The 12,711-nt window shown below is 38.0% G+C and overlaps 1 protein-coding gene across 6 annotated transcripts in view; it reads left to right on the top strand.

Annotated features, from left to right (window-relative positions):
* The window catches only part of kif1ab (kinesin family member 1Ab), a 36,619-nt gene that overhangs the window by 7,423 nt on the left and 16,485 nt on the right, over positions 1-12,711 (top strand). For 2 of the 6 annotated variants that reach the window (XM_059345105.1, XM_059345104.1), the window contains exons 11-29: positions 75-153; positions 246-324; positions 1,133-1,275; positions 3,373-3,503; positions 3,703-3,782; positions 4,817-4,892; positions 4,976-5,055; positions 5,142-5,248; positions 5,387-5,470; positions 6,166-6,346; positions 6,910-6,982; positions 7,073-7,169; positions 7,260-7,408; positions 8,603-8,781; positions 9,580-9,717; positions 9,837-9,955; positions 10,644-10,729; positions 10,889-11,024; positions 11,598-11,781. In XM_059345105.1, the coding sequence (XP_059201088.1) occupies positions 75-153; positions 246-324; positions 1,133-1,275; positions 3,373-3,503; positions 3,703-3,782; positions 4,817-4,892; positions 4,976-5,055; positions 5,142-5,248; positions 5,387-5,470; positions 6,166-6,346; positions 6,910-6,982; positions 7,073-7,169; positions 7,260-7,408; positions 8,603-8,781; positions 9,580-9,717; positions 9,837-9,955; positions 10,644-10,729; positions 10,889-11,024; positions 11,598-11,781 (2,201 nt within the window). Of the gene's footprint in view, positions 1-74; positions 154-245; positions 325-1,132; positions 1,276-1,482; positions 1,522-3,303; positions 3,504-3,702; positions 3,783-4,816; positions 4,893-4,975; positions 5,056-5,141; positions 5,249-5,386; positions 5,471-6,165; positions 6,347-6,909; positions 6,983-7,072; positions 7,170-7,259; positions 7,409-8,602; positions 8,782-9,579; positions 9,718-9,836; positions 9,956-10,643; positions 10,730-10,888; positions 11,025-11,597; positions 11,782-12,711 lie in introns of all 6 variants that reach the window. The other 4 variants (XM_059345103.1, XM_059345100.1, XM_059345102.1 and 1 more) reach the window with 3 other exon arrangements.

Here is a 12,711-nt window from a genome sequence, read left to right as displayed (position 1 = left end):
TAAAACATTTCATATTTCCAACATATTTTTCCGACGTGATTTAGAGAAGAAATTGAGTTTATTTTTATGTACAGAACAAGAAAAAGAAGAAGGTGGAGAGTTTTATTCCTTACAGAGATTCAGTTCTGACTTGGCTGCTGAGGGAGAACTTGGGTATGTATACATAATAATAAACCTTATCATTTACCAAAATAAAATACATTTTTGTCAGTTTTATGTATAATGTCTTGTTTTCTGTCTTTTAGGAGGAAACTCCCGTACAGCCATGGTGGCTGCCCTCAGCCCCGCTGATATTAACTATGATGAGACCCTTAGTACCCTCCGGTGAGAAAAAATTTAAATACTCTCCTATTAGAGATTAAAGAATCAGATGTTTTCCCTGGAAATAACATTTTGTAGGTAGTGTCACACTTATACCACATATTCAAGCCCAAGAAAAGATGCATGGGTTATATTTTGGAGTATTTTGCTGCATCCATTTAGGGCATTTCAAACCATTTAAGATTTGATTTGATTTCTCTTCAAATTAAACTACAATAGACTAAGGGGTCATTAAACATTTTTGTAATATTTACTTTAACAATTAAAATGATTTATAAAAACTTAAAAAATGAATATTAATTTACCTTTTGTAAGTAATAAGGTAAACTTCACTTTCACCAAACTTTGCTGTTAATAATTATTAAAAATTAAAGGCACCTCTTAACATTTTTATTTTTTATCCCTAAAGATAAAACACTTAAAAAGCTCAAAATAAAAAGATGGTTTTGCATGCTAAATAAGTCATATAGAGGTGCTTTCTGTGTCTTCCAAATGTTTAAAGTTTTAAACATTTTCCTCAACCATAAATTCAAGTGAATTGATCAAATATATTGATCGTCCAGCTCTGAATTAATTTGCATATTATTGAGTAGCTCAGTGATGTTGCAATTTTTTGTAGACCCTTACAAATGCCTGCTGAACTTTTTGCACTTTGCAATGTTTTTGTAGGATCTTAAAAGTGCCTTTTTTTCTCCTCAGCTGTGGGGTTTGTCATTAGTTGGTCATTGTTATTTGGTATTGAGAGCGATAATTACGCTTCGATCATAAATGATTTTTTTGAAACTTGGCTTCTTGACCTTCGTCTCTCCAGGTACGCTGACCGTGCCAAACAGATCCGCTGTAACGCCGTGATCAACGAGGACCCCAACAACCGCCTGGTGCGAGAGCTGAAGGAGGAGGTGGCTCGCCTCAGAGACCTGCTGTATGCTCAGGGTCTGGGAGACATCATCGAGAGTGAGTGTCGCTCAGAAAACCACAACTCACTCACAGAAGATGCATTTATACTCATAGGCACACATACAAACTTTCACACACACAAACCTGAATTCAGACCCTTTGTGCAGTTGTTTTCGGACTGTACATGTCGGACAGAGGACGACAGTGTAACTTGGAGTGTGGGTGTGTCTCACACTCAATCTCTTCTCTCCTCTGTTCTATCAGCGTATCGCTGCACAGGCCCTGCCATCGCTGGTTTGAAATGTGTGTATAACTCGAGCAAGCCTGCGCTTTGCAACTAATAGAAATAAATCCCGAGCCGGCCTTCCTCCACCACACCAGAGACCGAACTAAAAGAAAAAATATATCTAAATTTAGTCATGAAATATATTAAAGGGGACATATTATGCTTGTTTTCAGGTTCATATCTGTGTTTCTGGCTTATACTAGAAGATGTTTACATATTTTAATGGTCAAAAAACACTTTATATTTTGCATACTGCCCATGGCTGCTGCACTTGCATTCCTCCTCTTTCTGAAACGCTTTGTTTAAGCGTCTGTATCTTTAAGCCCCATTCCCGTAAAGCCCGGTCTGCAATGATTACTCAGCGTTTTTCGGGTATTCTGCATCTGTGCTCTCGCTGTCTCTGTACCGTACAGCAATTTCTACTGTGAAAAATCACCAATTATATCTTCTAAACCAAAATCAAACATGTTCCAGCACAGATGTGATCAGAAAGTGGGGAGAAATTAACAACACTGGTGACCAAGATTACCTTTCCCTGACATTAACATGTAGCTACATGTAACAGTGTTTGTTATGTAAAGGTTATGTAAACATTATAGATGACCATCGATAGCAATTTGGCATGAACTGAGTGTTCACAATGGTGAAAAACCTGAGGCCCTGTCTTTGCCCTGATGGATTCCTTTATACAATTTACAGCATTATTTGACACTTTTAATATAAAACATTTTATATATGACAGAAAATAAGCAAAAGCATAATGGGTCCCCTTTAAATAAAACATATTGAAACCCTACATATTTAGAGCAACACAAAAATCACCTATGGTTGCTGTATTGAGTTACTCTTTTCTCAGGAATTCTGTCATATGGCCTCCTTTTTTCTCTGCATTAGTTCTAGCTTCCATGGTAAAATGTGATTTTTTTCTCTCATTTAATCTGGGAAGTCCAGCCTCTTAATACCTTCACCCTTGTAACACAGTTTTTAAATTGGCTGGGATTTTCTATTTCACTGTGAAGCTCTGCTCTCGTGATTCTAGAGTCTGAAGTCTCTCTTTGTTTCTGAAACAAAAAAAGGAAAAAGAGAAGCAGACAGAGTCAAAGCCAGCTTTGGCATACAGCATGCTGTGTAATGCATTCTGTTTTACGAGACTAGTTATCATGGAAGAAAGGACTGACTGAGGGGACGCCATTTTAGATTGCTGAGGAACTATTTTCTTTGCATCCTGGTTCTCTGTGTGTGGAGCTAATTGAAGCTGTGAGTCAGGTACTGAGAGGCCTGCATCTCTGGGAGCTGTGCTAACAAAGGCTGCGCAAACAAACACTTCGAAAACATGAGGACATGCAAAACACAAGAAAAAAAATATCAGGCTGTATTTTTGCATTGTATTGATCTATATATTTTGGTTTTATTTCTCATAACATTCTCATGCTTGCGAGCTTGTCGAATGTGTACGTGTATTTCAGTGTCAGAGGGGGAAAAAAAAGCTTCTGTTCTCTAACTTTCAGTCTATTTGGCATTTTGTGCTCGATCAGTTTGAGTTGCTCATTTCTCTCTGTCTGCGATGGCTTTGGTAAGCAAATGACTTCTGCTTCTGTGATCCATTATTTGAGCTTTCTCCTTTTTTTTTGTACTCCTCCCTGTTGTTCCCCTAATTTTTTTCCTTGTTTATCCTTTTCTCTGCGTGTTCCTCTCAATCCCTGATGTCTCTCCTTAAATTCCCGGCGTCTGCTCCGTCCTTCCGTCCTTCCTTCTTTCCTTCCTTTCTCACTTCCATGCAACGCCTCTCTCTCTGGCAGACCTGTGCGATTATAAGAACTTTGTGAATAATCGCCAGGCTGTCAATCAAAGGGGTGATCTTTCCGCAGTGTCCAATGCCATGACAGGAATGAGTCCCTCCCCCTCGCTCTCGGCCCTGTCCAGTCGCGCCGGATCCATCACCAATATCCACGACCGCATCTTCAGCCCGGCCAGCGAAGAAGCCATCGAGAGGCTCAAGGTAGGAAGGATGACGCTGAAATATGTTGTATGCAGTTGGAAAATGGGTGGTCAGAGAAAAGGTGAATGGGAATAAAAAAGAAAGAAAAGAAAAGGGAACGAAAATATGGTGAAAAGGCTCTTCTTCAATCCAAGATTAAGCAAAGTAAGTAGTTCCAATTTGTTAATTTTCTAAATATCTTTTTATTTTTTGCCAACAGGAAACAGAGAAAATCATTGCAGAGCTCAATGAGACATGGGAAGAGAAGCTCCGACGTACTGAGGCCATCCGCATGGAGAGGTTTGTAGAAACATGTACACTATTTTTAACCTAAATAAAAATAACTGGACTATTCTTGATGGTGTGACTCTTTAAGGTAAGGTAAATATGAACAAAAGGTCTTAACCTTCTGAACATCAAGCCGTTTCAGTGTTTTTTGCTCCTCTTTTGCTCTTGCACCTCTATGGAAAAAGCACAATCATGGCCGGAAGTGGACAGAACAAAAAATGTCTTTTATGCAGTTTAATACACTTATAATGCCATAAGTCACAACAAAAAGAAAAAAAGGTGCAAGTTGAATTTCTTTGATTTACTTCACCAAAATTTAAATACATTTAATTTATACATAATATTTTTTACCATGCATTTTACCTTAAGTATTACCAATATTGGCAAAAAATGGAGACTCCACATATTAAACATTTACATACTATTTACATTTTTACAACCTGTCTTGTCCTCTCCTCTCCACTCTGTGTAAACAATTGGTCTCAGCAGAGTCATTCATGGCTTCTCAGTTAAATTGAGGAGTGCAGAATTTATTGTTTCTTTTGGAATATGGTTAGTGGGAGGTGTTTATTTTTGAGTTTTGAGTGATTAAAGTGATTTTGATAAAATTGTCAATATTATTTTTTGGGGCTTTTTTTGTCTTTATTGGATAGTACAGACAGACAGGAAAAGGGGGAGAGAGAGGAAAAGACATGCAGCAAAGGGCCAGAATCGAACCCAAGCTGCTGTGGTAAATGTAAGACTTAGTATATGGGGTGCACCCTCTACTACAAGGGTGGCCAAAAATATAACTATTTTAAGTTCAGACATGATTACCTTTGCTGACAAAAGGGTCCATCACACATGATTTGTTTAAGGACCTTCAGAAATGTGAAAATCTGACCATTTTGGGCTATGATACATTTAAAAAAAAGAAAAAGCATATCTTTCAAATGCGCCAGCGCGTTGTGGGGTTCAGAGGATTAAAGGATATTTTACTTTGAAAGTAATATTATACACCATACCATTGGTCACGATAGCAGCTGATGTGTGATTGCTTCCTGCAGAGAGGCCCTGCTGGCTGAGATGGGTGTTGCTATGAGAGAAGACGGAGGCACTGTGGGCGTCTTTTCCCCGAAAAAGGTACGATGCTCGTTGGATATATGTACAACATCTGTCTAAACTCACATAAACACATAAACTCATTTGTCATTATTTCCCTTTAGACGCCTCATCTGGTGAATCTGAACGAAGATCCGCTGATGTCCGAGTGTCTGCTGTATTACATCAAAGACGGCATCACCAAGTAAGGCTTTCAATTTTGAGATTTTATCCAGACACTGTTCTGTTTCTGTGAATTTGTCTCAATTGGATTACCTTATCTTTCCTCAGGGTTGGCCGTGAAAATGCAAAGACTCGCCAAGACATTGTTCTCAGCGGACATTTTATCAAAGATGAGCACTGCACCTTCAGCAGCACCACAGGTCCTCAAGGAGAAGGTAAAGGCTCCCTGCTCTATCTTAAATGTTACATGTTCAAATGTAAATACACATTGAATTGAGACGGCTATATTATATATATATTGTAAATGTGTTATTGACTTTGTTGTAATTGTTCTCTAATCTTTTCTTGAACAGGATGTGTCGTCCTGGAGCCATGTGAGGGGTCAGAGACGTACGTCAACGGGAAGAGAGTGAGCTCTCCCATCGTTCTACGTTCTGGTACGTTTGAAGCTTCATATCATTTTGATAAAAAAAAGTTGTAAAACAAAGCAAGTGAACCAAGAGAAGTGTAAAGGATCTCAGGTTCTTTGATTGGAAGCCCAACATTAGACACAACCGGACGGAGAAAAAAGACTGGTGTCAATGCAGGCTTTTTATTCAGGTCACAGGTAAAGTTATGCAGCGCTGGACTCAGACTGACACAGCTCTGGCAGGATCCCAGTCAGAATGAGCCCAGATCTCTCTTATAATTCACATTTCGTCTTCTACAGAATTTGGACTTACTCGCAAACCAAGCTCTATTGGCCAGTTACCAATGACGTGGACAGGCCAACAGCTGTCCAAGTCTCGTTTCGATGATTGTGATACACAATGTGTGTGTGTGTGTTGTTCTTACAGCACTTATCTATGCGTTACAAAGCCTAAATATGATTGTAGTCACATATTACTTTTGTGAGAACACAGACTGTCTGTGCTCCTACAGGCAATATCTGTGGGAAAGAAGAAAACTACATTGGAGCAAAACACAAATGCTATCTGAGCTATCGGCCTTCTTATAATTATTAAAATATAACAGAGGAATCAAAGAAATGTATCAAGAGGAAGAAATAATCACAATCAGTGAAATCAGAATTTCAGTATCATAACACACATCTTTTCTGTTATTACCAAACTTTTAATTTCCTGTGTTTTAGGAAACCGCATCATCATGGGAAAGAGCCACGTGTTTCGTTTCAACGACCCGGAGCAGGCGCGGATGGAGCGAGAGAGGACGCCGTGCGCTGAAACGCCGGTGGAGCCCGTCGACTGGGCCTTCGCTCAGAGAGAGCTGCTGGAGAAACAGGGCATCGACATGAAGCAGGAGATGGAGCAGAGGTGTGTGGAGAACGCATTAAGATTTATGTAATGCTGGGTTCGATTCCCGCCAGGACGCTGTGGGCTTTGGAGGCGTGTCCCCACCTCCATGTCTCCGGTGTCCGCAGCGCTGGTCGGTGTCGGCAAAAGGGCCTTTCTGTGTGGAGTTTGCATGTTCTCCCCGTGTCCCCCCGAGGATCCCCCTTACAGGGACCTCTCACAAAAACATGCATTGATCCTGGTCGCTATAGTGCTCCCCCGTATAGGGGAGGAACGCGCTACGTACCACCGGGGAATCTCCCCCTGTCAGGTGACAAGAAGCGGTCTGCTAACTCCGCATGTATCGGACCGACGGGGACGAGGTAGCGCCCAGGATCATGAAATAGGACAAAACTGGGTGATAAATAAAAAATGGGTTACAAAATCGTGGGCTAAAAATTTAAAAAATGTAAAAAAATAAAAAAAAGATTTATATAATGCATAGATGTTTAAAGTGCTGCCTGCGGGCAATTAATGATGGCCCTCAGAAACATGTAATGCAGCCTCTGAACATGACATGACATGCAGTTTTTAATCTCTTTCAGGCTTCAGGAACTCGAAGATCAGTACCGCAAAGAAAGAGAAGAAGCCAGTAACCTGCTGGAGCAGCAGAGGCTGGTGAGTACTCAGTGAGCCAGTGGTTCAAATGTGTATTTTTTTTATACAGAAGCAACTAATTTTGGGTCTGGATCATATTTTTTCTTTCAGGATTATGAGAGTAAACTGGAAGCTCTGCAGAAACAAGTCTCTAGGAACTCTCGGTATCTGGAGTCTCCTGAGGAAGAAGAGGAGCCTGAGGAGGAAGGTGATACTGCAACTTTTTTACTGACTTCATTGAATCATGAATGAGGCTTTTATTTGGTCAGAATGTACTCACACTGCCCTGTGTCTTCAGTGCCGTGGACACCTCGTGAGACCGAGTTGGCTCTGTGGGGTTTTAGGAAGTGGCGTTTCTACCAGTTCACCTCTCTCAGGGATCTGCTCTGGGGCAACGCCATCTTCCTCAAAGAGGCCAACGCCATCAGTGTGGAGCTGAAGAAAAAGGTGAGATGTTTGTTACTGCAAAACGTTGTCCTCATTTAGCACTGTGAGGTGTCATTATTTATGCTTTTAACTTGGTTTAAGGTAAACATGAGACAGATTCTTTAAAATCTACTTCAATAAACACAACTTATTTGTCTTAAGATAGACTTAAATCTGTATTTTGTTGCTTTGGTTAAAACCCTATAGATAAATCGGTTGACAGATATTGTCGGTCGATATTGACCTGTCAAAGGCCTGTTGGTATCAGTGTATATCCTGTCCGATATATGCCGTTATGTAAACTTTTTTAATTAATATATAATGCAGAAAATGTTGCCTGCCTTGATTAGAAATGGTGTCAGCTACTGATTATTATTATTTTTCAAATAGTCAGCAATTGACTGAATCTGAACAATAATGATATTTATTCTTAATTTTCCTAGTTTCATCATTAATAGAATTGGCTGACAATAAAATACATTGTTTGTATAATGTTTAATAATGTATAATAATGTTAAATATTATTCAATAAAGTTATATGTTTAAGAAAATAGCTCTCGGAGTACCTTTGCTGTATGGTGAAAAATCATGTAATCATAAAAAAGGTCTATTTTCATTCCAGCTCAAACAATTACTTCATTGGCCGCCATATCTTTTCAGCATCGGTCTCAAAAATCCAATATTGGTCGGGCTCCAAAAAAAAAATCTATTTCTCTAAGTCGGAGTGCAATTTTGGCTTCATTTCAGTGATGGTGTATGAAGAGTTTGCTCTTCAGTCCAGACTAGAGGCAGACGGCAGATTATTAAGTCTCTGTCGGTATACAATGATTTAACCCTCTGAGTCATCACAATGTACTACACAGTGCTGCATATTGAATGTAAGATCTCTCCAAGCATTTGTTTAATAAAAGGTGCATATGATCAAGTATTTTTTTTTTAACCCTGAAATGAAACTTTATGTCTCACCCATTAAATAGGCAGAAGAATGAGCTCTTACTTTTAAATTAAACATTAAAGCTAAGACATCTGTCTGATGCTCTGTAGCTGTAGTACTACCTGGTTTCAAACTGGGTTGATACAAGAAAAATGTTGTTGTTTATTTATATATAGCATAAAGTAAGATAATAGTGAAATCAATCATTAGATACTGCAGATACGACGCAGGAGGATAATCACCAGCAGTCACTCATGTTTTATGTCTCATGTGGCCTACAGGTGCAGTTCCAGTTCGTCCTGTTGACGGACACTCTCTACTCTCCGCTGCCTCCCGACCTGCTGCCCGCCAGTGTGGCCAAAGAGAGGGAGAGACGACCGTTCCCCCGAACAATCGTCGCCGTTGAAGTACAAGATCAGAAGAACGGAGCCACACATTACTGGACTCTGGAGAAACTCAGGTACTGTGGTGTTTTATCAAAAAAGAAACGGTAAAGGAATAGAGGACTTAAAGCTGATAACATACCCATGGTCTGTTGATTCACCCATAAAAAAATTTAAATTTGTGAGTTCACATGCCTAAAAAAAAAAAAATACCATTTTAGTCAATATTAAAAAAATGAATATATTATGTATTGAATATACAAATACATATGTACATAAGTAACTAGATCAGTAAGTATGGTTAAAAAATAAATAAATAGGTTTTTATTTAAAAAAAAGAAAGATGTTTTCCACTTTTATTTCCCGGTGCTACATTTATTTTCCAAGATGTTTTTATTTCCATTTCCTATATTGAAATTAATAAGCTGTGGTTATCTCACAGATTCAAACTAAATCCATTAGCTAGTTTACCCTACTGCCTTTCTGCTTCAATTCCTTTTATAATAAAAAAAACGTTTTATTTATTCAACCATAATAACTAATTTTTATTGAATGTATTTGTCTATATAATTATCATTTATTTATTTCAGGATTTACTCATAGCATTTTTATCTATTTTGTAGGTTTATTTATTAAATATTGACATAAATGACAATCCATACATACTTTTCATCTGATGCGGATTAAAAAAATATATAATATGAATATTGTTACATGCAATAAAAAGAGTATGTTCCACATCACTTTAAAGTTGCCACAACTATTCTTTAACAGTGCCTTTATTAAACTATAATACATGTTTTTATTTCAGCTTGCACACAATTGACAGGTAGGCATCTAATAAGTTTTGTTTTGTTTCCATGCTGCCCCTGCAGGCAGAGGCTGGACCTGATGAGGGAAATGTATGACCGTGCTGCAGAGCTCCCCAGCAGCGCCGTAGAGGACTGTGACCACGCTCTGACCGGAGGCGACCCCTTCTACGACCGATTCCCCTGGTTCCGCCTGGTCGGCAGGTACGTCACCTTCCTCCCTCCCGGAGGCAGTATTGATTTAAACCACTGCTCGTTCTTTTATAGCGCAATAAACGTGTGTTAATGTAAAGTCCCCTCATTACTTCGTACCTTCTCCTCAGGGCTTTTGTGTACCTGAGTAACCTGCTGTACCCAGTGCCCCTGGTACATCGTGTGGCCATCGTCAGTGAGAAAGGAGAGGTGAAAGGCTTCCTCAGAGTGGCTGTGCAGGCAATCTCAGGTACAAAAACATAAATTATAATTTTTTTGTATTAACCATTTTTTTTAATCACTAAGGAGATTTTTAATTGTTTAACTGTTTAACTTTAAAAGCTTTTTTAATAAGTCAATCAAAATCAAGTTCCCAAGTAAAACCGATTAAACCCACAATGTTTGGTCTCATAGCCATTACAGTATAAAATCATGAAATCTGTTACAATGAGCTTCAGAATTTTAGTTTTTACTGTTTTCTACCAGATTTGTGGCAAATACCTGATTATAATCAAAAAATCAAAAATGAAATCTGATATTGTCCCATCCCTATTTTGGAGCATCAAAGTGTTTGATGCAATACATCAAAACCAGTATTGTTGCTAATCACTGACACATTCCAGACTGAAAAAATCGTCCCAGAAAACAATTCGATTTTTGTATTTTTTTTTTTTTTTTTATAAAAAAAACTGTGGCATTATCTAAATAAGCTGGAATTTAAAGGGTTAAAATACAGAAAATGAATTTGGTAGTTATGATCAGGAGTAAAGTTGGTTAAAAAGTTTTACTTAAGTAAAATTTAGTGAATTTAGAAAATATTGGCAGTTTCTTGATGCAGAAATGTTGTCATGAAGGACATCAGAGTAACCTTTTAAAGGGATGCACAAGGGTTTAGAGATTATGGTTTAAAATGATGTCTCTCTGCTTTTTACCTTCAGCTGATGAGGAGGCCCCTGATTACGGCTCTGGTGTGAGGCAGTCAGGCACTGCCAAGATCTCCTTTGAAGACAAACAGTTTGAGAAGGTACTGGCTAATGATTTTTACTGGTATTTTCTGAATGTGTCTTCTACAACAACTAAAAGTCAGATATAATTTAATTGCAACTGTGGAGACTTTCTGGATCTCTGTTCTTGAATGTTAATGTTTGGTGTAAATGGGTTGCAGACTGATTCTGTCTTCCAGTTCCAGACTGAGTCGTGTCCTGGCGGTATGTCCCACTCCAACACCTCCCAAGAGGAGCTGCGGATAGTGGAAGGAGAAGGACAGAACGCAGAGATAGGAATCTCTGCCGATGAAGTCAACAACAACACCTGTCCAGGTGAGGTTACATCAGTGCAGGGAACAGGCAGTTCATCACCGTAAACTAAAAGAGGAAAATAAGCAGTGACAAATATTGTCAGAAATAGAAAAGAAAAGAAAAAAAATCTATATTTTTTAAGAAAAATGTAACCTAATCTGAATGATGTTGCACAGTTAAAAAAAATCATAAAATTATAATGAATGGAAATGTATTTAGTCATTTCCAGTTTTTTTTATATATCACTACAGAAAAAGGGACGCAGCGTGAATTTCCATCAACTGTTAGAAATTCTCTCTAGAAATTCATTGCTACAACCATGTTTTGTTGTTTGTATATGAAGCTACATACTTCTGAGAAATCTAAAAAAACTTTCTGAAAAACTGAAACTATTAAAAGTGCTCTGAAAACCAACTAAAACTGAACTTTAATGCAACTAAAAAAGTTAAATCTAACATAGAATAAAAAGTAATTGAAAATGAAATTATGACTAAAAAATGCTACAAAAAAGTTATTTAACTAATAGGAAAATATAGTGAAAAAAATAAATACTAGACTCGTGTGCGTTTCTGTCTCTTTTTTTGTTTCATGTAGCAGATATGGAGGCTCCTCGCAGCCCAGTGAAGAGTTCTGGTCTGGGTCTGGATCTTCCTCTGGACCTCTCCCCGGAGACCGCTCTGTCTCACCTGAAGATAGGAAGCACCTTCACCTTCAGAGTCACCGTCCTGCAGGCCTCCAGCATCTCGGCAGAGTACGCCGACATCTTCTGCCAGTTCAAGTGAGTTCAAGCCACGAAAGTCATCTATAACTTCTAATGTTAACCCTTTATCAGGCAAAGAACTGTATTTGGTAACTTCAGGTAATATATCTAGAAAAAAGTTGCCAATTTACTAGCTTAAAGTGTCAAATCCACAAGATAAAAAGGTGCAGATTTAAGAGATTTAAAGTGGCAAATCTGCGCGAAAAAAGTTGCAGATTTACTAGAAAAAAGGAAAAGCAACTTTTTTCTCCCAGATTCACCACTTTAAATCTCAGAAAGCTGCGCATTTTTTTCTCATAGATTTGCCACTTTAATCTCGAAAACTTTTTTCTCAAAATATTATTTTGGTATGTTTTTTTACACATTCTGGCAGTATGTAATATCCTCCAATATTCTTTAGGGTTGAAATTTGGAATTTGCAAGTATTTCAATGAGTGCCCTATTAAGGGTTAAACAGTTGGTTCAGACCTAGTAATTTGACTTGAAGAGGCATTTCATGAGTGCTGATATACAATGTAACATCACTTTTAACTACACTTATTTAATGTGTTACCTTAGATTGTGGCAAACTTTGAACAATGTTATAAAATTAGAATCAAAATGCTTTATTGATCCCCAAGGGGGAAATTGCTTTTGTTACAATTGCTGCTGTATAAGAAATAAGTAAGTATTTAAATAAAAGAAAGATAATTTAGCAACAAGTCTTAAGTATTGAGTAAATAGAGATATGTACAAATAGAGATAAAATAGAAATATGGAAATATAGTACAAATATGTATATATGTAACAGTTTAAGTAACAAATTGAATAATTTCACATGATTTCTATAGAAAGTATGGATTATCACTACAGAAAAAGGGACGCACCGTGAATTTCCATCAACTCTTAGAAATTCTCTCTAGAAATTCAATGCTACAACCATGTTTTGTTGTTTGTATATGAAGCTAC

This window comes from Centropristis striata, chromosome 11 (assembly GCF_030273125.1).
Source record: "Centropristis striata isolate RG_2023a ecotype Rhode Island chromosome 11, C.striata_1.0, whole genome shotgun sequence".
Lineage (NCBI taxonomy): Eukaryota > Metazoa > Chordata > Actinopteri > Perciformes > Serranidae > Centropristis > Centropristis striata.
The sequence above is the reverse complement of the archived record's forward strand: the minus strand, read 5'-3'. Positions and strand labels throughout refer to the sequence as shown.